General features: G+C 42.4%; 1 protein-coding gene across 4 annotated transcripts; it reads left to right on the plus strand.

The window, feature by feature from the left end:
- Positions 1-432: 432 nt before the first annotated feature.
- On the plus strand, positions 433-25,158 carry LOC133511200 (transcriptional repressor p66 alpha-like). 4 transcript variants are annotated; one of them, XM_061839899.1, is made up of 12 exons: positions 799-919; positions 1,013-1,171; positions 12,846-13,330; positions 16,504-16,645; positions 16,933-17,061; positions 18,165-18,242; positions 18,324-18,443; positions 18,862-19,038; positions 19,287-19,545; positions 19,894-20,279; positions 22,007-22,253; positions 24,417-25,158. In XM_061839899.1, the coding sequence occupies exons 3-12, from the start codon at positions 12,849-12,851 to the stop codon at positions 24,554-24,556; spliced, it is 2,160 nt and encodes a 719-aa protein (XP_061695883.1). In that variant the 5' UTR covers positions 799-919; positions 1,013-1,171; positions 12,846-12,848; the 3' UTR covers positions 24,557-25,158. The 4 variants fall into 4 exon arrangements, with proteins under 4 accessions (XP_061695885.1, XP_061695882.1, XP_061695883.1 ...); XM_061839901.1 differs by lacking the exons at positions 799-919; positions 1,013-1,171 and adding an exon at positions 433-738 and having other exon boundaries at positions 18,865-19,038; XM_061839898.1 differs by lacking the exons at positions 799-919; positions 1,013-1,171 and adding an exon at positions 435-738.
- Positions 25,159-26,787: the final 1,629 nt, after the last annotated feature.

Here is a 26,787-nt window from a genome sequence, read left to right on the forward strand (position 1 = left end):
CCAGTTTATCCCACCGTACCGCCTTGGAACAGATTAAAGATATTTCATTAATTTCAATGCGAAAAGACGATCTGAGTGTTTTGAGTTACGAGCGTGGTCACAGAGCAAATGAAACTCACATTTCAAGGCACCACTGGAAAAAAAAATTGTATTATTTGTTAAATCTTCACGAAACTGTTCAAAGGCAATTTCCTCTTGTTAATTTAATTGTGTGCCCACCTGCTACATTCTGCCAAATCCTCAATACTGCAAACGACACTCAACTTCGAGATACTTTGAAAATCTACCTAATACAGTAACCGAGTATTTTGTTACTTCCCACCACTGATCCCCAGAGTGCCCATTGTTTGTGGTAGATTTAAGTATAAAATGCAGACGTGAGTCGTGTAACGTGCACGTGTGAGCGTGGCCGCTGCAATCAGTCGTGGGCGATATCCCCGAGGAGAGGAGCCCGGGCCCAGTCCCCGACTTTGCTCATCCTTCCCACCTTGGGCCTTGGTGGTCATCGGTTTACATGATGTGATCCCGTCGCCCTGGTATGCCGAGGTGCGCATGCCCACTAAAGAGGACGCAGCGGCTCCATGTGTGTGTTGAGGCGCATTATTTGGCAACAGACGCGGCAGCGGGGAGGGCCGAAAAAAAGAGGATATCCCCTTGATTTCAAAAAAAGCAACGATTAATCCAGGTTAACAGCAGATTAAACATTCCTTGGACGACCATCGGTGACAAAGCGACCGAGTAAGTTGGCTGTGTGTAGTGCGTGTGGTGGAGGGGGGTGAAGCCGAAGTTTTTAGTGAGTGGATCGAGGGGAGCCTTTTATTCCGTGTCGTCGAGAGGAGCCAGGTCTTCCTCCACCTATCTGTGACGATAAAGAAGCTGATGCGCTGTTGAAAAGTAACACTTCTCCGCCGAGCAAAAGGTTGAGCGGCGGGGAAAGGGGAGGGAGGGTGGGGGGGGGGGGTCCCACTCTGGTTTAAAAAAAAAAAAAAAAATCTGTTTTTACCTTCCGAAGCTCGTCCCGCTTACCGGACCGGATCTTGTTCGGCGCAAGTGGGGAAATGAAGCGACAATTATAACGTTACCTCGCCGGCGGCGAGCTCCGGTTGTGGGCCGGTCAGTCACATTACCGAGTTGCGACCTGACCAGTTTCCCTCGGGAGGGGGACAGAAAGGTAAACAGTCCGCCACCCCCCGGTTCGCTACACTAAAGTTTGACTTTGTAAAAAAGGTTTTGGATTTTGAAAGTTGCCTGCCCCCTCGGTGGAGGTGACGGCTGTCCCGCATCGGGAGAGCAGCCAGGTCAGCGATTCGGGTTCGGTTCTTCCCGTGTGGGGTTTTGTTTACCAGACAACTACTGTTTTGTTTTGTTTTTTAATCACTTTGACTGGAAGTGTGCGCGGTGGCTTCATGTGAGCCTTGAACATCCGAGCTAAAGTGACTGCTTGTTGTTGTTTGTGCCACGGAGCTAACGTTAGCTAGCTAACTCCTTCGCGAGCTCACCTCCTCCGAGGCGGTGTCAACAATAAAAAGCCGGCTAGTTGCACATGTACTGTGGGCCGGCTTTAGTTTTTTAAAGGGCCGACTTTGTTTTCTCGGCTAGACCGTGGAGGTGCAGTTCGGATGGCGGTGGCTGCAGTCCCGCTTTTAAGACAAGACAGCAGCCGCCACGATTGGTTCTGCTATCTTGTAGCTAATCTTCCTACTTCTCTCTGTGACAACCGGAGTCTTCCTCTTCTTAAAGCTGAACACATGCATACACTCTCTGCCTGTCATACACGCGCACACACTCCATACACGTACACGAAGTGTCATCTATTCCAGGGTTTAGATTTCTCAGGGAGATTTTTATACTCCCCACTTCTAGGTGTCATAAAAGTTTAATTACTGGTGTCACAGCAGATATATTTTAAATCCAAACTACAAGTTTTCTCTCCCATCGAAGGAACCCCCACCGCCCACTACAAGATTCCATCGTACTTTCACAGTCTTCTCTACAACGCCTTCATGTACTCCTTGAAGGATTCCTCTCAGCTGGTCATGGCTTTCTTGATGTTGTCTGTCTTCAAAATGGGTCCCTTTGATGACCCCCCCGCCCTCACTTGGGAAACAGAGGAGGGGGAAAAATATTCGTCTCGGACAGGAACCGTCAGATGCTTAGAGTAATGTGAGCAGGTGCATTGTCATGGTGAAGCAGCCACAAATTCTGCTTATTGATGTCTAGCCTACACCGAAAAGAAAAGAACACTGGAACTTTTATGACACACCTTGTCACAATAATGCCTATTAAACATAATAACATGTGGCTATGAAAGTGTTTATTGAAAGTTTCAACAACAAAAAAGTCATGACCCATTTAATTCAATTGCATTCATCTATCCATCTTCTTAACCACGTCCTATATTCTGATTATTATTATTATTAGGGCCACAGCCAGCATTTGCTGGAGGCCACCGCAGCTGTCTTCAGGCAAGAGATGGGAGACACCCAGAACTGGACATACAGTAGATCAGGGGTCACAAACCTTAAATCAGGGGTGTCAAACTCATTTTCGTCCCGGGCCACATTGTACTTGCAGTTTCCCTCAGAGTGCCGTTATGGCTGTGAAACCATCAAAATCCTTAACCACTTCATCATATTTACACGTGAAACTTATGAAATAGTTTTGGAATCAGAAATCAAGGGTAATGGGTTTTTCCAACTATTGATGTTTGGTACCACAAAGGTGCTTGTAATATCTCAATGTTATCATTTATGATAGGACAATTAGAATTTTGTTTGTACGGATTTGAACAAAACATCATGGAAGTTCATACACGTGATTTCCCTCCGCGAGCCACATAAAGTCATGCGGCGGTCCAGATCTGGCCCCTGGGCCTTGAGTTTGACACCTGTGTCTTAAATAAACAAAGAGCCGTATTGAGGATAAACACTGTAAAAGATTGTTTTTCACCTGTGTTTAGAAATATAGTGTTGCATTTCTGAAATTAATGAATGTGCTATAGAGAACATAATTCTATTTCTGCATGTAACGAACATTTCGAATTCTGAAAAAAGACGCTTGGTTGAAATTAGTTTTAAGGTAAAATTTACAGCGTCTCTTTGAGTCTTCCTCGTATTCATGAAATTAAAGCCAAAATCCCAATTATCCACCTGCCACAAACCAAAAAAATGCAATCTGTTTTAGTGTTCTGTCATTAATTTCACTCTTGTAGAGCGTGCAGTTCATTGTTATCTTTAATTAGAAAGGACTTTCACTTAAAAATACAATGCATATACTTGCAAAATAATGTAATTTTTTTTTTACTTGGTTGATGTTATTTGCGGAACCTTCAATTTTACACACAGTTGTAAACTTTCATCTGTGAGGGGTGAGCAGTGTTTGTTTTTAATATAGTTCATGTAACACGTAGCATTAAACGTTTTATCTGCGGTTTACCTACCGGATGTATATAAATAGCAAAATAAATCATGAGAGTAGTTGTTGCACATTAGCGGTTGTGATGAAAAAATGTTTACAAGAGCACTTCAATTTAAAGTTGAAGTGAATATTTGACTTGTATTACAGTTAATAGCAATAAATGAGTGCATGTTTTTGTTTTTTTTTTTTTAAATTTTGGAGGAAAACAGAGTGCCTGGAGAAAACCCAGGGGAGCAAATGTAAACTACACACAGGAAGGCCGGAGCCCAGATTTGAACCCATAACCTCAGAACTGTGAGGCGGAGGTGCTAACCATTTGGTCATCCCACCAAATTCAGTTAAATTCAATATTAAGCTGTAGTCGCTGACTAACAACAACCAACAAAGCTGCAAAAAGTGAGGAGCTGGTTTACAAAAGTCACTTTTGTTTATTTAGTGACTTAGTCACTATTTTTAGTGACTCTTCTACTGCTCTCGAGACTTTTTTTTTTCCCCCAAAATTAGCAACTTCTTTTTTTACCACCCCGATTCTTCCTAAACAGAGTCGGCAGTGTTACTGGCAGCATAGTTAAAGTGTTTCATCTATTCCAGGGTTTCGTAAAGTTTTGCTCCCAGAGGTGAATTTTTCCAATGTCACCCCCACAACCATAAACCTTATGCCAAGTAAACATAACTACCATGTGCATTAATGAATGCCATGGGATTCTTTCAAATATTTCAACCTGAATATTCATCAATATTGACCTGTTTAGTAGAAAGGAATTTAACCAAATTGAACATTTATCCATCACCTCCATCTGATTGATGGAAAGCTATTTGATCTTTTATTCCATATCTTTAATCTCCAACTTGAAGGGCATGTGGTTTATCCTTAGTGGTAGGACAATTTTGGCATACTGGTAGGACAACAATATGTTACAGACAAAAACGTGCCGTAGTAGTAAAATTATGTTCATCATCTCTAGCTTCACAACTACTACTAATAGTTTGGACAGTTACACTGCACTAATTCTTGCACAGTCGTGTTTAGTTCTGGTGGTAGTGGATTGAAGGTGTCCTCTTAATGTGCAGCAATTTACAGAGGTGGATACGTTTACTAGAAAGCTAGACGTTTTACTAGCGTGCTGAATTGTCTTTTTAATGAGGACAAAGTGAATACTGGTACATGGACGTTTAAGATGAATATCAAGGATGTTAATTACACCGTTAATCATGTCACTGCTGTCGCATAATATAATCGTACAGTACCGGATCAACGTCGGCTGGTTCACCTTCAGTAAAAAATACGTATACAAAACCATTATGTAACTCATTTTTCCGAGAGTATACTCGTGTTCGTGGTGTGTTGACAAAGCTCAAGGAGCATTTCTTGTTGAGACAGCAGATATTGCTGTTTAACTTCAGCTGTGGCAATGTTTGTACTTCTGATGAAATACTGAGGTCTTACGTCATAATATCTCATCCATTATCAGATAGGCTTATATCCTATCACTTCTCCTTTATAACAATTAAATCGCAAAGCGCAAATTTGGGGTTTCTTAGAAATGTGGATTTTGACTCTCACTCCCTCCCACTCCCACACATATTGATCACATTGTCTCGCTATTCTGATCCCAAATTTGGCAGGATCCCGCGAAATCCATGCTATTTTCTCACGTCATGGATTTTGTTGTCAGGCTTCCCACTCCTGCCATTTCTTGGTGACTTTTGTTGCCACTCCTGGTGGCGTTCGTTACCCCCATAATCAATAGTGAAATTCTCTACCATCCTCTGGAAATCCTGCATGATCCATGGGACACAAATGGGGACCTCAGCTAAATTAATTGAATGAATCTTTGTTACAGTTTTCATATGGATCATTGCAGTTTATACAGGTGTACCTAACGATGAGACCGGTGTAAATGTAAAAGTCTGTTTTTCTGTCCACTTCATGTTAGCTTGTCACGCTTAATGCAGTGAGGGGGAAAAAAACCACCCCTTTTACCAAGAACTAAACATTATTGATCATATCACCAGTTTAATATTGTTGTGCTAAGTTTGTCAAGCATGCATTAGAAACAACCCCGTAATTATTTTAATTATTGTGTGGTAATTAAGTTAGACATCTGCCTTCCATTTGAGTATTTTGGGGTGGCCAGCTCCTTGGAGGTGTTACTGTGACTTTTGCACTGTTACTGGCTCTTTGCATGATAATGGAAGGAGCACTTCATGCGGCAACAGCAGCATAAACAATCATTGAGGCATTGTCTGCGAACAAATGGTGGTCAACCTTGGTGAATGGTTCGATAAATAAAGAAGAGTGGAGAAGGTTTTGTCATGTCGCTGGGCTACGTGTCACGATGGACTCTGCTGACCTTGTCACTTTGAGTCCGTTGGTTTGAGTGAGTATGCTGGTGAAGTTAAAATTATCAGGGGTTACCTGAATGAGTGAGTTAGGACATACCCAGAAGTTTAGCAGCATTGTTGTGTTCCACATTCTAGAAAGCGCCGCTACACTGATCACGAACAAGACTGATTGAGGGTGTTTGTGTACTCGGGAACTGTTCTCTAGAAAGGGCTCGTCTGCAGGCAACCTTTTAAGCTGCCGTGCATGAGTGCAGGCGTTGTACGACAACTTCATCATGTCTGGAACATCTAAGGTTGAACATAATCTGATGTGAGATGCTGATCAACTTTTGATGACATTTAAAAATAAAAAGCAACAATGGAAGTTAAAACTGTTTCATGCGGGGGCCAAATTGCAGTCAAATTGTAGGAAGTTCTGACAAATCAACTTTGAGTTCTTTTATATACAGGGAGAAGATCTACTATTGTGGATGTGTCCTGCTATTACTGGATCAAAGTTAAACCACTAAAATATGTCGCAGTATTTTGACAGGGGGTCTGTCAAGGGGGGTAAATAGCATGATCTGCTCATACTGTAAATGTGTTTGCCACGCAGGAAGGATGGCCGGCAGTGTGAATCTGTTTGCTATTGAATGACAGATTAACGGATTTAAGAAGCTCCTGAAAGCAGCAACAGAAACCGTGACAGAATAATCTTGCATTGTTCTACAACCTGATAGTGGTTTAGCCCATAGATTGTGTTGCTAAAAGCCAATCTGCTGATTCCCTTGGAATGGATCTTTATCCCGCAAGTGGATTTGGGAGGATTGTTGATTGTGTTCATTCCCCATGTGGCGTATTTCCATGTGAATCCTCCAGAAATAACACATTAATTGGTGTCTTATAAACGCAGTTATAGTAGATTGCTCCTCACTTTGTCACATTGTGCAGCTGGAGATGATTTCGCCAGAAGACATCCGAGAGTTTGAAGTAAAACGGAACGCTGATAACCATGTATCTGAATTAGGCTCTATAATTGCATTCTGTGGTTATTTGCAGAATCTTTTGAGATCCAATACAGAAGCTGCATCGATTTATAACGAAAATAATGGTCAGTTTTGGTTTGTTTTTGTTTTGTGGTTGTACTGTGTGCAGTGCTGTACAACTCATTGTAGTGAGATAACTGTAATAGCCATCCTTTTTCTTAGCCACTTATCCTCACAAGAGTTACGGGGAGTGTTGCAGCCTATCCCAGCTGTCAACGGGCAGGAGGCGGGGTACACCCTGAACTAGTTGCCAGCCAATCGCAGGGCACATCGAGACAAACAGCCGCACTCACAATCAGACCTAGGGGTAATTTAGAGTGTCCAATTAATGTTGCATGGTTTGGGATGTAGGAGGAAACCGGAGTGCCCGGAGAAAACCTACGCAGGCACGGGAAGAACATGCAAACTCCACACAGACGACTCCGGGATTGAACCCGGGACCTCAGAACTGTGAGGCCAAAGCTTTAGCAACTGATCCACTGTGCCGCCTATAACTGTAATATTTTGAGAATTTTTAGATTAACATAGAATCTTAAAAATGTAATTTAACAATTACAGTTAATTCACCTTTCCCCCTAGTTGAGCAAGGAATTTTATAGAAATGTCCCCACTACTAACTATTAAATATTGGGATTTTCTACTTCGCTTGCTTCATGATCATTTTTGCTCTCCACCTTGGAAGGAGCACACATCCAAAAGCATGTATTCAGTGGTACATTCACTTTTATTTCTTGGCTACACAGTAAAGCTATTTGACCTTTGCACTACATGCTGTCAGAGCTGATGGAGAAAATGACTAAAAACTGTGGCGCAATGCGAGCAGTGTACAGTACGTGTCACCACTATCAGATCAACGCCACGCAACCGAAAGTGCAGTACGGGCTTATTAGTTGATATTTAGTTGTCTTCAGAGGTTTTTCCATTGGTTGTGATGCCATGTTCAAGGGTGGGTCGGTGGGGCTGCGATCTATGTTAAAGTGTGTGTGTACTAGGACTGAAGGGAAATGTGTGTTTGAAAAAAAAAAAAAAAGCCACAGAGATGAAACGTGAAACCCGTTAGACATTCAGACCCCGTGTAAGAAAGATCAGGTCGGCCTGAGGTCGTGGGGTACGTGGCGGCGTTCCCTCTATGTGTAACGCCATCGTCTCGCTGCTACAGTACGGTCTCCATGCCGTCACGCAACACACACACACACGCAGACACTGTATAATGGCTGCCACTGTGGAAGCTGAGTGTCTGCTCCGGCACCTGGAGGGTTAAAACCAGCTTCTCGCACACACCAACTGGTTTAAACCAGTTCACGGGAAAAGTGCTTTGTGTGTCCTACAGAATCCTGGGAAGGGTCATGTCATGTGTGTTTTAGTGATGTATGAGTATACTGTATATTTAAAAAAAAAAAACAAAAACATAGCTGTTGCGATTCATCCCTATGCTGTATTGTGGCTGCATTGTGACATGTCATCATAGCTACCCTCTGTGGTCTTCATGTGTACCGCCATGATTGTAAGTCTAATTTGTTTCCTTGAAAAAAAAAAAAAAATACCAACAGCAAAACCTTGCTGTCACTTATCACCAGGCAGTCAGAGGGCCTCAGTACACTAGACAGCCGCTGTTTTGTATGCATGAATATGATTCTCAGCATGAATGCAATAAATGCCAATGCTAAGAGTGGAGGTTTTATGCTGTAGATTTCAAGTAATAGATTCAAGTCTGCATCTCTATCTTTTATGTGAACTATGGGCAAAGGTCGTCTTCCACTGCATGCCATGTTGGTCAGACTCAGAACATGTCAACCTTTGGCACGTTTGGGTCTACTCTTGTGTCGCTTGCAATAAGGACTTGTTTAGGGTTCTGGAAGCAGAATGTGATGTCAGGGTGGCATACTGACTTATTCCAATTGAAGGTGATCAATTTTGGATTGTGATTCTCCTTATACTAGCGAAATTAATTTAAACAATGAACAATTTTTTTTCTATCTATCTATCTATCTATCTATCTATCTATCTATCTATCTATCTATCTATCTATCTATCTATCTATCTATCTATCTATCTATCTATCTATCTATCTATCTATCTATCTATCTATCTATCTATCTATCTATCTATCTATCTATCTATCTATCTAATCATCTAATCTACAACAAGCTATCATTCTAGATATAGGAAGCACTTAGTCACTAAAAAACAAAACTCATATTCAAAGTAACATTCAGCATTTGTCATACAAGTGTAGAAATGGAAAGAATTGCGTATTTGCTCGTAAATGTGATGACGCATGAGGGACGCGTTGTGTTTAGGGAAGTGGAGAAGCGGCCACGACTAACATGGAAATAAGAAAATACCGTTGTATGATGAAACTAAATTGTATTCTCATCTGCTAACTTTTAGATACTATAGAGTTTGCTACTTGCAAGATGTAATTGCAGAAGTTCCCCAAAATGTTTGGCACTTGTAGTTTGGTTTCTTTTTACTCTGGTGTCTCATTCATCCTAAACCAACTTGAAGGGGGTTGAGTCTAGAGCCTGTGCCTTTTTCTTTTTCCGTTTTGGGTAATCTTACATTCTTTTTGTTTTTTTAAATATCTGATAGGTCACCAGTAACATTTCAAGCTCATTGGACTGGAACTACTTAGTAAATACATAAATAAAGGAAAGTTTAGGGTGTTGTAAAACTGTTGACTGGTGGAATATATAGTGGACCCCCAGATATTAGTTGTTCGGTATTTGGAAGTCCCTGATTGTTTACTGTAGTTTTTTTTTTTTTAATCCCCATGTTCATTCACGTTTTTAATGATATGTTCATTTTGGGGGAAAGAGGCGGCGGTGAATTGAAACCTTTTTTTAATGATGGTTATAATGAGTGTGAATTATTTATTCATTCATCTTCAGTAACGCTTATCCTCATTAGAGTCGCGGGCATGTTATACCCTACCTATCACAACCAACTCTCAAGAGGCGGGGTACAATCTGAAATGCTCACGAGCCAATCGCTGGGCATGTACAGCGTAAACCAGGGTTGTTCAATGCGGTGATCGACTGATCACAAGGCAGTCTTGGTCGATCGCAGGACGCCGTGCAAAAAAAAAAAACAAAAAGACGTCAGCCAATGTTCCCTCTAAACTGTGTGCGTCCGCAATTGTGAACCGCAGTCTCTTCACAGATATCCTGCGTTGTACGCAAAAAAATAATATTCCAATGCAAATTGAAAGTTTAACATACAGCTTTCATTCAGTTTGTGGCATTTTGCAATGTGATTTAATGAGTGAGAGATGAGTCATGTGGCACAATTCACATACGTACTGTAAAAAAATGATAAGAAGAAACCACTGGTTTCTTTTAGGCAGCACACGGAACTTTCTCTAACAACGACCGCTGCTCCGCCACACTCTTTTCCTAGTTTACCTTACACCCCCCCTTAAAGACGTACACTCATAATTACAAATGTTCTGCTACTTACGCAGACCATCAATGTGTTTTATAATTACAGCGTCCATCGCCGCTGCTTTAGTTAGCAACACAGTCTGGGCAACGTCGAGCAAAGACGAGCTAGACATGACGCTTATGTTTAATTTCGATATTAATGAGAATGTTAAAAAAGAAATGCTGTTGTTTTAAGATGCAATGACTGTCAGAGTATTTGAATAATCAAAGAAAAAGTGGTTAAACTGGACGTGATTTTCTCTTTTCCGAGTGGGAAAGGTCTTGTCTCAAGCCAAAGTAGAAATTGCAGGATGAGATTGTGTGTAATTTTAAAATTCCACCTTGGCATAGCCTGATCAAGGATGAACTCACAGACAATACAGTACACAACAAGCAAATTCTGTATTTTAAATATAGGAGGCAACATAATATTAACCTTAAAACGGTTTGGGAGCATCACCCCCTGGCCTCGGTAGCTCATGAGAGGCTGCCTGCTTGAAAAGTAGATCTTGGGGTAAAAAAAAAAAAAAAGTCTTGGTCCCCCTGGTGTAAACAAACAAATATTCACACTCAAATTCACACGTATTGGCAATTTAGAGTCTTCACTTAACGTATGCATTTTAGGGGATGTGGGAGGAAACTGGAGTACCAGGAGAAAACCCACGCAGGCACGGGGGAGAGCATGCAAACCTCACACAGGTGAGGCCAGATTTGAACCTGGGTACCTAGAACTGTGAGGTAGATATGCTAATCACCGAGTGATCTGCCAGTGATGAGTGTATTGCTCATTACGAATTTCCCCCTCACCATCACTGGTACTCTTGTTCTGAAGTTTCGTGAACAATGGTTGTTGGAACTTGGGTTGTTTTGTCCGGGATGTACTTCTCAAACCTATGTACACAGTAGTCAAATTCTGTATGACCTCATCTTGCATCAGAAAAAGGCAAGCTTCTACAGAAAGCTCAATACTCCTGTACCAAACCTATCTAATATTCTTTTAATGCCGCGTTTAAATGTGCAACATGAACTCAGTCCCTGCAGTAACAGTCCTTCTACAGTCCTGTTGTCCACTGCTAATACAGTAATCAATTTAACTGGAATATTGCAATATTTCTCTTTTCCCCACTGGCATCTTGGCTACATCCTTTTGTCAGTCTACTGGTTCAATGGAGAAGTCCACGCATAGTGTACTGTACTGTATATATGGATTGAAGATGCACATTATCATTATCGAGCCACGGGCATGTGACCTAATGTCTCTTTGAATCTCTGGTTCAGATTTGACCCTGAGAGACGCGGAACGGGCGTTGCAGTGATAGTGTGTGTGTGCAAGTGTATGTGCAATTGTGAGTGGCCGAGCAAGTAAGTGTTTTTCTCCACCGTGTTCACATCTGGTACTTTTTTTTGTTTAACAGACCAGGCGGGTCGGATCTAATTTGGACCAAAAGCTGGGTCGAGTTTTTAAGGTTGGGCAAAAAACAGAATAAAATTAGGCTATTGCATTAGACTTCACAGGTTTTGATTAATATTTCTGTAGACAGTTTTCTTCAATTCATTTAACTATCCTAGTGTAGTGTTTTGAACACTTACAGCTCAAATGTTGTGCATAATCAATGTTTGGGAATTTAACTTAATGTCTTGTGATGATGTGGTCATACTAATCCAGTTTGTTTTGTCTGGAGGCCATTTTAGTAACCCTGTGTTCGCTGCCGATGACTCAAGGTCAGTTTTGTCCGCCAGACAATCGTAGCAGCGATTAAATGTGAATAAAATAAAAAGATGGTGAGCAGCAACTTCTAAACGGAGGCAGAAAAACTCATATCTGTTGATTCCACATTAATTATCTCCATATTTCTGAAGGGTCCTCGGTTAGTTAGTGGGTCATATTTTGTAATTTAGCTGGCATTTATGATCTGATTGTTTGTTTCAGCTCTTGGAATGCCAAATTAACATCAATTATGATGAATAAATATATTGCTATAGCCAGAGAACTTTTTTTTTTTGGTATTTTCCAGGTATCACTTCCTGATTTTCATTGAAATTAGTCGATTGCAGTGGTGTAAAAATATGCTGAGCGCTGTTTTATGTACAGTATGTATGTTTTCAAAATCTCATAACTCCATATGAATCACTGTTAATTGAACACCTCTCTAACTTTTTCTCTCAAAGACAAATGGTCCGCAAGGACAGAATCTTTAATACAGCTCCTGTACTGGATCTCATGGATTATACGGGGTACTTAATGAACCGACCGGTTTGTGCAGTTCTGTATGTAATAAAGGAAACCAAAAATAGCTTTGTAAACAGGATGTTCCCCTCTCGTAGGTGAGAAAGAACGCTCCTCATACATTAAGGAAAATCTTATTTTGAAAGTGGAAATAAGATTCCTGGTTCTACACATTTGCTGTGTACAACTTTGACCCATGATCAAGATTAAAATGAAAGTTCAGATAAATTTTCTGCTAAGATGAATTTCTGTTAGTCGTGAGTGTGTATGCTGGAGCCATAGCTCGTTTGATAGTTTTATGTTGGTATGAGTGAACCACATGTCTTGTTTGACCCACCCCGTAGATTTGTTTGAACTCTCCAACTAATCTACTCATGTAACCCAATCCTTTTCGTGATGTATCCACAGGGGATGTCTGAGGAGGCCGTCCGCCAGACACGCAGCCAGAAGAGGGCACTGGAGCGGGATGCGCCTCCACAGACTACAGAACCTTCCGGTTCTGACACTGACAGCAAAAAGCCTAAAATGGAGCCACCACAACCCACATCCCAGAAGGAAAATACATCACGACCTGACCCAGAACTAGAACGGGTTGGTCAAAGTCTGACTGGGACTGGCTCAAATGAGGAACCAAGGCAATTACCGCTACTGTTGGAATCTCAACCAGTGAAGGACGAAGCCGTTTGTCAAGAGAACTTGAACAATCAAACTGTATGCAATGACAGAGCTAGCAAGGAGCTGAAGGCGGAGAAGGACCTGCATATCATGAACCGCTTTCAGCCAGCAGAACCAAAAGTGTCTGGTGGCATGTTGGCTGCCGGCGAGGTGAAGGCAACCATCAAAGTCGAGGTCCAGACTGGAGAGCAACCCGTGGACATGAGCACTTCCAAAGGGTAAGAAACTGTTCTCACCTTTGAAGCTTGTGAAGAACCTGTCAAATTTCTCCATCCAAATTATTATAAAGTGGGTTCTGAATCTTGAGAAGGACTGCAGCCGAAGGGAAGTCATTCTAAGTCTCAGAACATGGTCGTAGTGTCACTACTAAGTTTTTCAGTATTAAAGCTACTTTAGTGATCCAGTAGCGACCCGCAATAACCCTGCAATAGGATACATTAGCAGAGGTGCGTACTTCTCAATCCCAATGGGCTGACATATCATAACAAATTAACGCCACTTATTGAGCCCTCACAGAACACTTATCACGCCAGTGTTTAATGTGCATCCAAAAAGAGGCTCCCGTCCACATTCAAGGCCTCCAGCACAAATTTAAGGACACGCATTCAGGTGTATTCTAAAGTTAACACAACAAATGCCACCAAAGATGGTTATCACAACTCAGTCATCCTTCGGGAAACATTAACAGCAAACACGGGTTGGTGACTTTGCATGTAAGATAACCTTTATTAGTTCCACAATGCGAAACTTAGAAATGGGAATCGGCGAGGGTTGACTGCAACTCCAATTTGGTGCACGTCAGTCTCCCGGACACGGAAGTACTGTAAATACAAAAAAAAAAAATCATTGTTCAACTCCACTGTTATTTTATGTTGTGTTTCCTGCAGTACTAATTTGAGGTGAAAAATCGACCACACCAAACCAAGGCGTGTAAAGCAGGTTGTACTATTTAGTAGAAAAACAACCTGTGACAACCTCTGGAAGTTTGTCAGACATTGGAGGCTGCTTGTTTCAGCCTAATGCAAAAATGACATAATCAAACTATAATTGGACACGAGTATACTTTCTAAAGTTTCATGCATTGGTTGTTATTTACATTTGACAGGAGAGGCAGCAACTGTACTCAGAGGGTCTTTTGACTTTAGCGGTTGGTCAGCCTCCATTTTCCCACAACTCGCCACCTGAACCCTAAAAAGTCCACGCACACAAAATGAAGCCATGTCATAAACTGGTTCCAGCCGGCTGTTGCCATGGCTACCACCATGGAAGAAGCAGGGAGGGGAGGGGCGTCGTACTGGAGGAAAAGGGAGTCACGTGATAATGACTTTGAGGTCATGTGACTACTTTGGAAGTAGTGATTAATCCACAGGAAGTGATGATGGCGCTAAGCCCCGAGGAATCACACACGCACACACACGACCACAAAGAGGGAGGCTCAGACAGCCAGGCCTCATATTTTCATGCGCTGACTTATGCTTTGTAAAAATGTTATCCCAGATTCAACACAAGCTTTCGATTGTACAGCTCATTTATGGCATATTGTATTAGCTTTGTATTACATGTATATTACACACATGAATTCGGCTCTTTTTGGATCACCACCACCCATCTCAAAGCCCGTTTAAACAGAATGTGCATGATCGTGAATGACTTCATCTTTATACTGCCCAACAATCCACTCCATCACACTTGTCCTCATTAGGGTCGGAGGTGAGCTGAAGTCTATCCCATCTGATTTTGGGTCAGAGGTGGGGTACACACTTGATGTCAATTGCCAATTGCAGTTCACATATAGACAAACAACCATTGACACTCATGCCTATGGGGGACACCAAGCAATCAAGTGTTTAAGGCAAATGTGTTGCCTCACACACCTCAATGTCCCACTTAGCCCCACCTTACTTCTGACTGTTACACTGTGGAAAGATGTCTGGACTTGCAAGCGGAATGGATCAGTCCCCTGGCATCATTTAGGTTTTGTGTTGTAACTGCCCCTCTCCATATTAGTCAGATGATTCCAACCAGTGAGTCTTTTCAAATATTGGGAATTCTTTTAGAGGCACATCAGCAATTTGAGTAACCAATCCATCCATCCATCCATCCATCCATCTATCCATTTTCTCTGCCGATTATCCTCACGAGGGTCGTGGGGAGATGTCAACGGGCAGGAGGCAGGGTACACCCTGAACTGGTTGCCAGCCAATTGCAGGGCACATGGAGACAGACAACAATCGCGCTCACAATCGCACCTCGGGGCAATTTAGAGTGTCCAATTAATGTTGCATGTTTTTTGGGATGTGAGAGGAAACCGGAGTGGCCGGAGAAAACCCACGCAGGCATGGGGAGAACATGCAAACTCCACACAGGCGGGGCCGGGACTTAACCCGAGTCCTCAGCACTGTGAGGCCGACGCTTTTACCAGCTGAGCCACTGTGACGCCTTAGTAATTATTTATCACATTAATTGATAACTATTTTGATCATCGATTAATTGTTTCGAGAGCCCAACTTCTGAGTTTTTTGAGATATAAGGTGTTGTTCACCCATTCATTTGCTTTGACTTGCGGGTGAAAATTCGAGATGCGAGCACTGTTTGGTGGCAGTGAAGTAACGCAACTGACCTGTCAAGATGCAGCTTTCCAGATTATGAAAAATTATTCATTTTTTTTTTCTTTTCACTTTACGGTGAAAGCTAAACATAAAACAGAATTATTTATGGAAGAATGTATTTCAAACAACCACAGCTTTTCATTCCATAGGCTACCAGATAGCATCAGACTCATGGTGAACTCACACTAATAACAGTATTCACTGGCACATAGTCTTTTGTGAAAAAACTACTAATATTCCTGAGAAAGTCTTCAGATATAGCTTTACTGTATGTCTGAATTAGTCTGCCCCTGGGTAGCCACCAGGAGCTGCACAACATCCATTGAATTAATCCAGAAAATATGGCAATAGCAGTTAATATTTTACACTGTAGTTAATTATTACTGTAAGTTTTATGAAGTACAATATTCTCAATTGCTTTTTTAGAGTGGAATGGTATTTCCATTCATTTCAGTGGCGAAAGATGATTTCAGATACAAGGGTTTTGAGTTACGGGCGTCATCACAGTTTAAATTAAACTCCTATCACAAGGCACCACTATTGTTGATTTGAGTGTGCCAGTCAAAACTACATTTTACTGCTGAAAAAGGTTTGAATTTGATCTTATTACAGTGTGCCATTTCTATGTTTTGACCATTGGGTTTATGTAGTTATTATAGATCTGTTTCTTTTTCAATTTTTTTAAATTTGCGTGCTTAGCACATGATTCAAATCCTGCTTTGTTCCAGTCCGGGCTAGTCACATGATCAATAGCCACAATAACTTTTTTTTTTTACCTACAGTATAAAAAGGGAGAAGACGCCTCCATCCCCCGAAGAGGAGGAGGATGATGATGATGTCATCATCTTGTCAGATAACGACACCCCAAGTCCACCTATGAATGGTCTGAACCACTTGAAGGAGCTGGATACAGACCTTCTCATGGTGAGATTATATACTTTGCATGCCATCATAAAGAAGAAGTTTATGTCAAAACTAAGCTATCAATAATAGAATTACAAACATCGACACAAGAAGTCAGATCAGGCCTCACCAACCTTACTCCAACGTCAAGTATTTGCTGTTGCGGCATGGCTTTAACCGATGATCAAATTGAAAGGGACTCCAAATGAATGAAGGATTTTGTCCATGAAGGATGCATGACCGGGCACGGTTGTTTGTCTTCAGTCGTGCGAGTAGTGTAAGTGATTGATTTCGTGTGTCGAGTGCAGAAGAGCAGCCCGGCCGAGCGGGAGCGCATCATTAGGCAGCTGAAAGAGGAGCTGAGGCTGGAGGAGGCCAAGCTGGTGTTGCTGAAGAAACTCCGACAGAGCCAGTTGCAGAGGGACACTCTTCAGAAGGTGAGCGCCAGTCAGAATCCAGTACAGCATACAGATACATAACCCATAGAGATGCTCACTCCTGTGCACTAATACAGTGAACCCAGTTTATCACAAGGACACGTTCAGACCCATTCCATACATGTGTAAATTTGTGATATAGAAAGAGTAAAAATAACTAATAAAACATTTGGTATTACCACTTCCAGACATTTTAGCTTATTAAAACACAATTTTGAAGGTACCGTATTTTCCGCACTATTAGGCGCACCTAGAAGCCTTTGATTTTCTCAAAAGCCGACAGTGCGCCTTATAATCCGGTGGGCCTTATATATGGATAAATATTGAGCCTTTAGTGCAGCTCCATCTAATGGATGCATAACGTAACCCCACCCTCCACTGTAGCGTTTATTCGATGCGCCTTATAAAGCGGTGCGCCCTATATATGAAAAAGTTTTGAAATAGGCCATTCATTGAAGGTGCGTCTTATAGTGGGGAAAATACGGTATTTCCTCCCTCCTATTCGCAGCCAGACGCAATGATATAATATAAAATTTAGGAAACGAAAAGCAGACTCTGTCTCATGCAGTTCTCCAAATAAGAAGTAAAATCTGTTTACTGGACCCAAAGACAGAGAATTGAGTATCGTATTTTAAGCACTAAAATCTTCAACCAAATCATTTCAAAGTTAGCTAGTTGAATACTAATGCAATGCAATAACGGCATAGACGGGCTAACAGAAATTAGCCTTGTCAGTAGTTTTAGACCTTCAAGCAACATGTCCAACAACACTCAACAGGCATACAGTATGTTTTCTCTGCTACGTGGGAAGAATGACTATTACTGGAGTTTAACTGGAGACCTCTGCCTCATTCTTGCGCTTTAATTAGTCTGCATCTTTTCCAGTACAACTAAGTGCTTCCCGGCATGTTGTGACACAAAGTGGTACTTCGCTGAAAGCATGCAGATCTAAATTTAGACTTGCCTAGATACATTAAAAACCCATAAAAAAATATGTTGCTTGAAAAAAAAAAATCTGCAATAGAGCAGGTCTTCGAGCTACTGTATGAATTGAAATCTTGTGCGAGTTCACTCCACTAAATAATAACTTTTTCGTTTTTCAGGGTTCGGGGGTGTACAGCTCATCTGCTCCCCCTCCTCTTATACGCGGGACCACTGCCAGCAGCAAAGGCTCACAGCAGGTAAGCTAAACAATAATGTGTCCCATACCTTCACATTGGCTTTCACTGTTTGTAATTGGCCGTCTCTGTCGTTGTGAGCAGATTGTGACGGGTAGAAGTTCAGGCACAGTCATACCCCCGCCTTTGGTGCGTGGAGGGCAGCAGCTGTCGTCCAAACATGGTTCCCAGATCATCATGCCGCCACTAGTCAGAGGAGCACAGGTGAGTCGTGGGGAAATATTGTTAGCTCAAATATTGCCATACAAATAATGTAAAGGTGCACTGAACAATCACAACATAATGACCACTTGGAGAATCTAATGAGACCCAATTCAGGCACTGTATGAAAAATTCTGCCTGTGTGGGAATAATAACTGTCAATGTTCATCCAGGGATGTCCTAGCTCAGACTCCTTTCTCTTTTTATCACCCTCGAAGACGAACTCACGGAACTGTTAATGTAGGACTCATCTGCTCTTTGCATATCTCTCTTTCTCTCTCGCTCGCGCTCGGTCTGTCTTTTTGTGCCCTTTGCATTGGCGCTGTGGACGTCCCTCTTCCGTCCACCACCTCGCCCGTGGCACCCCATGTGTGTCGTCATCTCTCATTGTCCTGGTTCGCCCATCTCTGTGTCTCCACAGCAGATCCAGGCTCTCCGCCAGCAGCAGCAACAGCAGCAATTGGCAGCCTCCGGAGGTGGAGGCTCAGGGCCGCCTCCCCTGCTGTTGGGCGCCAGGACCTCAGCCCCTGCTGGCCAGGGTCAGAGAAACATGGTGCAGACAGGACTCATCCGAGTGGGGACTACTGCAAACTCACTGGTCAGTATCTCACTCCTGAGCAGAAAATCAAGTGTGCGCAACTCAAGTTCATGTTACGTGGCCCCCTAAAACAAATAAAGTATGGAGTTCATGTTTCTTGAAACTGCAATTGTCGCCAAAAAGAACAGAGTGTACAAGACACTGTATACAAAGCAGTATAGAAGATGGATGGATGCATAGATTTTTCACTTTGTCTGTATTATGCGTCTATTGATGACCTTGGTGACTGTGTTGTGTTGCGTTCACAGGGCTCGTCAAATTTGAAGGTTTCATCCTCAGGAAGCAGTGTTGTATCTCTGGTGGGCGCCAACGATAGTCCAGCCAGCCGTCAAGCCGCGGCCAAACTCGCGCTGCGGAAACAACTCGAGAAGACGCTCTTAGAGATCCCACCTCCAAAGCCCCCCGCACCGGAGTTTAACTTCCTGCCCTCGGCAGCCAATAACGAGTTCATCTACCTGGTGGGGCTTGAGGAAGTAGTCCAGAACCTGCTAGATACTATTCACAGAGGTATGCTTGTATTGAGATTATTTTTTTTCCTGAATGATGATGCCGTGCAGCGGAATTTGTAATATTGCGTCAGGAAGGGCATCCGGCGTAAAAATTGTGCCAAACATATGTGCGTTCATCTGAGATGACACGCTGTGGCGACCCCGAAAGGGACAAGCCGAAAGAAACTTACTTTTACATTTTAATCTAAAGTTGAAGTGAAATTCATTTTGGAATGTGGTTTTTTTTTCGTTTGTTTTTTTATTTCTACGTTACTGGAATATTTAGTGTCAGGGTAACGCTTCTGATGCTTGTCTACTATACAACAAAGTTTCTCGAGCTTTTTGGCCTTTCCATCTCTCCCTTCAGGAAAGACGGGGGTAGCTCCATCCAAGCCCGCCGTCAGAGACCCCAACATGTGCACCCAGTGCAACACTGACTTCACGTGCAGGTGGAGGCAGGACAAGGCCAAAGGCGGCACCGTCCTCTGCGAAGACTGCATGTCATCCAATCAGAAGAAGGCTCTCAAAGCCGAGCACACCAACAGGCTGAAAGCGGCGTTCGTCAAAGCGCTGCAGGAAGAGCAGGAAATCGAGCAGCGTATCATTCAGCAGTCGTCTTCGTCCGTCTCTCACGGCAGCTCGTCGTCCTCTTCGTCGCTGAAGGCGGAGCAGCTGGTGTCGCAGCAACTGAAGCAGGCCCGGGGGTCCTCCATGCACCGAGGGGCCAACGTCATCCACCACCACTCCATCAAGGTGCAATTTTGGTGGTGGGAAATATAGGCTCGTTATTTTTGTTAATCTCTGCGGATCATGATATGTTTTTTTTTAAAAGTACATGGAAAGAGGTCAAAAGAGATTTTATGGAGGTCTTAAAAGGCGGAAAAAAACGGACAACAGTGACATAAAATAATCAGGGAGCATTGATGACAACAGCAGATTCATAAAGGCAAAACATTCCCCATTCTGTGGTCATAGGAGAATTGTTTGATGTTGTTGACTCCAAGAACGATTTGTGGTTGTCAAAGATTCTCCATTGAATCTTAAAAAAAAAAAAAAATAACACAAGTGTCCAAATTTTTTTTTAAAGTTTACCATTTGAGAATTTCGCTTTTTTGTGTTATGGTGTTCACAAGGTTAGCAAAGCAATTGGAGCATCTTATTTTGATTGCATAGGTCGAGTCAATGGTAGCTCACACTTAAACAACATGCAGTGTAACATGATTTTTGTTATTCTTCTCAGTGTGAGCATTATGGAAATTATTAAAAGAGAGAAAATATTGAAACTAGTATTGTGTGATTACAATGAAATATCAGGATGAAACTACAAATTATATGCAAGGTGAACTTAAATTGACCTTCTCTAAACTTCAGTTTTCAGTGTTTCAGTACTTTTTGGCACAACTTGCTGTTCTCTCAGGTTATGTTTGGCGTCTTGTGTGCCTGAAAGTTAGTGCGTAGTGGGATGAGGGCTATTTTTTTCCTCAGTATTCACGTCCCAGAGGTTCAAAGGCACACACAATTTTATTTTAACCCACTGTTTATCATGGATGGTACTTTGTTCCTTCCAATCCTGTCATATTCTGATGTGGTCCTTCGCGTTTGTCACATTCTGTTAAGGCTTTAATGGATGAAACGTGAACGTCGGGCAGCTTTGGAACTTTTAGTTTGTGGCCTCAAATTGAAGCTCCAGAGCTGGTTTCAGCCCAGTTGTGCACATATATGCTGCTCCTCTAAATACATACAAATTGCACAGTTTACCCGCACACATAGATTCAACATTAAGCATTATCCACAGGTAGGCCGTGATGAACATTGTAGGTGAAGCTTTAGAATTGTTGTAGGCACCAAATGTGAGATGCCGGACCGCCTCGACCCTGTTACGTATTGCCAGGTTGACTAGTTACATGCGTCTAGACTCACCACAACCCACCAGGTTTCTGATCTGCACTGTGACTGCTATTGCAAACTTTTTGACAATTTGAACATGTCACTGGCATCTACGGCAATCACAGTCGTGCTCGTGATTGCCCTTCGTGTCCCCACGTGTCATCTCGCGACCGCTTTGTCCATGATGGCCTGAAACGGGATGGCAAAATCCAAAACAGGCATTTGATCCATGCCAATCGGTTTCCATGGACATCCACTTCAATGCCTTTCTGTGACTCTTCCATTCTTTCTATGTATTTGTTCCATCCCGCTGATGATTCTGAAATTTCACCTGAAATCTTGTTTTGAGACGTGTAATTGACAGTAGATGTTAACTTTTACTGAAGTAAAAAACTAGACCCGGCAATGTACTTAAGTACAGAAGTTGACCCAGTGCTTGTACCTTTACCAGTCTTTTTTTTCAACACATATATCAGTTTTTCTACTAGGTACAGACTATGATTACTTTTTTTTGCTACTTGTGATGGTCAGTGTGAGTTTGAGGTTTTGCCACAGTTAACTGAGCTCTCACCTCTTTTCTCGCCACATCTTAGAGCACCCCAGGCCAGCTATCCCACAGCGGCATCAGGGGCATCCCCCACTCTTTCTCCTCCTCCTCCCAGCTGCAGAGTGCCGTGGCAGCCGCCGCCTTGGTCAGCCGGCCAGGTAAGCACGAGCACGTGACCCAGCGCTCTGTCCAGATTTCAAAGGTGAGCAGCAGCGGAGTCGGCGGCAGCAGGAATATGAGCGGGGGTAGTGCCTCATCCACTGCATGGAAGAAACAGAGCAACAGCAACAAAGGTAGACTCACAGCAGCCTCGTTCTGGTGGCTCAAATCTGCTTTCTTTCAAACTCCCGTCCGGCCCAAAGAAACCCTCAGACGGCCCTCACGGTCCCCTCGTTTGGTGGTCCAACATTTCTCCAGGGTTCCTGTTTCCTTTGTACCTGTGTGTTGTTGTTGTTGGGATGTTATGTAGCCCATGTCCACATGAGCACGGGTGTTTTTGACTGGGTGATTTGACTTTTCAACCAAATACTAACTACATTTTAGGGAAATTTTATAAACCTCGGAAATTCCCAAACTCAGGTTCAGCATTTGCCGGTACAGCAGTGCCTTGACATACGCGTTACCCAGTTTACAAGGATTTGACATACAAGCCATCAATCTGCCGATTTTTGGCTTCGACTTGTGAGCGCAAGAGATACGAACGAGTACTGGCTTGTGACGCATCTCATTTCACAAGTTCAGCAGATAAAATGAGTAAATATTCTTCAAGAAAGAGGCTTCATGCTGTTCAATAAACAAACATCAAACCAACCAAACATCAGAAAAAGTGAATCACGTGAATCACAGTGCTGTTTTTAAGCTGCTGCAGTGCTTTCTTATCATCATGGATATTTTTGGAGAAGAGTCGACCAGTTGAACAGAACAAAGTTACTAGAGGGGAGTGAGAAAAGTGTCCTTTAATTGATATGTCTGCACCGGGGTGGCTCAGGACCCCAGCCAATTATTTGAGAGGAGGGACTGACCCCAGGAGTCCATCCGAGAGAAGCCGAGTGGACTGGACACGTCTCACAATAAGGGACCCAAGGCAGGACACCAGCCCCAACGAGGCGGCACGACAACCAGCCAAGCGGAGAGGAGCGCAGAAACCTAATGCCAACCCACCTCCCCTCATCCACACACACACATCCCAACATTATTCCCCCATGCTCACCCCCAGGACAACAAGACGCCCACCGACAAGGTGCTCGATAAGGAGTAACGGGGGGGGTGACCCAGGGAGCAGCCAGGGTGGCATGAGTGGGGATCCCCAACACCCAGCCCGAGTGGGCCCAGCCTCTGGAGCATCACCATGAAGCGGGTGAAAACCCACCTGCCCCCATTACAATGACGGCCAAGTCCGCGACTGGCAGTTATTTGGGCTTACCCTTGTGTATCAGTGCCCCCAAGCCCCTCCCCGAGTGGTGTGGAATGGGGGTTCAGGGCTTCCAGACAGTTCCACTTCCATACACACAAATCCCCGTCACAAGACCAACTTCCCCCCAGAGATGGGTGTATGTGGTGCATTAAAAGAAATGGAGATTAGTGTCTATGATGCATTGAAAATTTTATATCGATTTGAACACAAACAGTGCAGTAAAACATGTGGACATATGATAGAATAATATTCAAACATATACATACTCTGAAAAGAATGACTACTATGGAGGAGCTGAGTCTCCACGACAGTTCGTCTGTCTGTCTGTCTTGTACTGCCCCGAAGTGGCCCGTGCACACACCAGAATAAACAACACAGTTACCCATTGAAGGAGGAAAAGTGATTAAACATTATATTAATTATGGCATTGGCATATGAAAGGTATAATCATTTATTTTCTTATTAAAGAACATTCCCCAAACAATATTTTTCTGGGGGGGGGGGGTACTGGAGCAGAGGAATGGCATTTCCATTTATTTCAATGAGGAATATATGAGTGTTTTCAAGGAACAAATTAAACCCATATCTCAAAGCACCTCTACACTATACTGTATTATGTATTTCTATGCATGCATCTTCTGTATATACCCTAGTACGTTTTTTTTTTTAAAGAAAAAAATCATTTCTAAGTTAGAGAGTTATTTTCTGTAGATTTTACTTTGTGTTTTATAGTAATAACAAAACAATGAGTTTAGTTTTGTGTGTGTCCTATAGAAACAAACGTGCATTTTTGATTCAGGTGCATTGTTGTCTTTTATCATTCCAATTTTGTGTTGATTTTATTGCACTCTAAGAAGCAACTCAAATTTGGTAAAGCGTGTTCTACTGTGATACCGGTGAGACTGTGAGAATATGACCATTGAAATAAAGAAATCCCCCATGTACAGGTGGACAGAGCCTCGAAATAAGATAGTTTTGCCTTTTTGCCCTGCCAAAGTGTTGATGACCTGCTTCTGACCTGCTCTTTTGACCCTCCCCACAGGTGTGACAATGGCGTACGTGAACCCCAGCCTGAGTGGGCACAAGAGCTCAGCCAGCGTGGACGCACGCCAGAGGGAGTACCTGCTGGACATGATCCCCTCTCGCTCTTCTATCTCGCAGACTGCAAACACATGGAAATAGAAATGAAAACAAAATACAATACAGTCAATCAACCCTCAGCCAGTTCTCCCCCATTCTTACCTTTTTTTTTTTCCATATCGTGGTCAACAGCGCTCCCAGGAGGACTGTTTGGGAAGTACAATTTCTACAAAGTGAAGAAAGGTTTCCTTCCCGTGTATTTTGTATGATTTTTCTTCTTTTCTGTTAGTTTTAAGGTTTGCTGTCTCTCGTATAGTTTGGATTTGACAGCGGGTGAAGATTAAAAAAAAAAAAAATGACTTGAATGGCCATCATGCGCACCCCGAAAAAATGCCCACTGCTTCAAGGAAATTACACCGGATAAGAGTTGTAAATGTGTCATTATATTCATACCTTTTGTTAAAAGGTTGGATTTATTTTGTATTTACAGTAAATTATATTTGTTCTTTTTTTTTGCAGGGGGCGTCATTTTTTTTTAACTTTTTTGTGGTTTTCACAAAGCAAGTTTTTTTTTCTTCTTCTTGAGTTTAACAGCATGATTACATTTAACACCTAATGTTCATTTTGCACCTTAGCTAACAATACATGGTGTTGACCCTCAACTCGGCTGTAATGTCATTTATTTTAAATTCATTTCAGCATCATTTTGATTTGAGTGTCATAACTTCACTGGGAAAATGCAGACGAGCTGAATTTGTCCACAGTGGAACCAGAGATCGTGATCCATAATTGGCCGTTGAAATATCTGAATTATCGCCCACTCTGAACCCGAAAAAGCACAAGTCGATTATGGGGATTTTTTGTGTGTGTGTGGTGTTTTTTTTTTTTTTTTTTTTTAAAGCCTAAAGCATCTCACGACATTGCATATTTTCCCTGTTACCAGTCCTAGATTGCATTGTTCAAATTGTTCAAAACTTAGTTTTCTTTTTTCCTAGCTTCTAAATAAAAGATACAATGGAAAATTGTGTGTAGAGTGAATGTACACACAACTGTTCAAATGCCAGGTTATTGTGAAAATTAAAAAAAAAAGTTGGACCGAAGTTTTAATTTTAATGTGACCTATAACCTGTACAACTCAATTGGAGAAAAAAAAATCTTTTGTGGGGATTGGAAATTCAAAGTTGCAAAAGTGTGCATATCCTCAACTGTTAAGATTTAATCCGTTACATTCAAAATTGTGTTGAACGGGAGTTGGCACCCACCTCCGTCCATTTTAACGTGCACAGGGAGAACATGCAAACTCCACACAGGCGAGTCCGGGATCAAACCCGGGTCCTCAGAACTGTGAGGCCAACGCTTTACCAATTGCCTGAAATAGTAGTTGTGTTATACAAAAACCTTTTTAAAATGGAAAATTCCATTTCCGATTGCACTCACTTCAGTGGTTGGAAAAGTCACTAAACGCAGCAACTAAATTGGCAACACGGACTGTTTTTTATAAACAAGATCCTTTCTTTTTGCAGCCATGATGTTAGTGGACACAATGCACATCAAGAAGTGACCATGGCGCAGTATTTAATTAAATTAGAATTTGAACTTCTTTTTAGTGGGAGGCCTTGAGTTTGGTACGAAGACTCATTGTAGACTTTGACAACTTAATCCACCTCTTAATACCAGCACCGCTATTAATATCTTAATTATAGAAACCATCTATACTATACATGCATTTTTGTACTGTGCCATGTCCTCGAGAAGTATGTATGTTAGTATGTGCAGATTGAGGTCAACACGGTGGATCAATTGGTAAAGCGTTGGCCTCATAGTTCTAAGGTCCAGGGTTCAATCCCAGACCCACCTGTGTGGAGTTTGCATGTTTTCCCCGTGCCTGTGTGGGTTTTCTCCGCGCGCTCCGGTTTCCTCCCTCATCCTAAAAACAGGCAACATTACTTGGACCCTCTAAATTGCCCCTAGGTGTGATTGTAAGTGGGGCTGTTTGTCTCCATGTGCCCAGTGATTGGCTGTCCACCAGTTCAGGGTGTACCCTGTCTGCTGATCGTTGACAGCTGGGATAGGCTCCAGCACTCCCAGTGACCCTCGTGAGGATCACAACAAAGGTTTTCCTAGTCAAACTAGTTGTAAGTACACGTTTTGCTCTGGCCAACTAAAATGGAAAAATGCTAAAGTTAAAGGTCAAGTGTCATGAAATGGATGATTTTTAGTATGTTAGTAATGAAAAAAACAGCAACCAGTATGGACCCATGCGTTTTTTCACCACAAAACATGATTTTGACGTATACACTACAGCTTTTTGTAACTCCCCCCATGAAAATCCT

This window comes from Syngnathoides biaculeatus, chromosome 13 (assembly GCF_019802595.1).
Source record: "Syngnathoides biaculeatus isolate LvHL_M chromosome 13, ASM1980259v1, whole genome shotgun sequence".
NCBI lineage: Eukaryota > Metazoa > Chordata > Actinopteri > Syngnathiformes > Syngnathidae > Syngnathoides > Syngnathoides biaculeatus.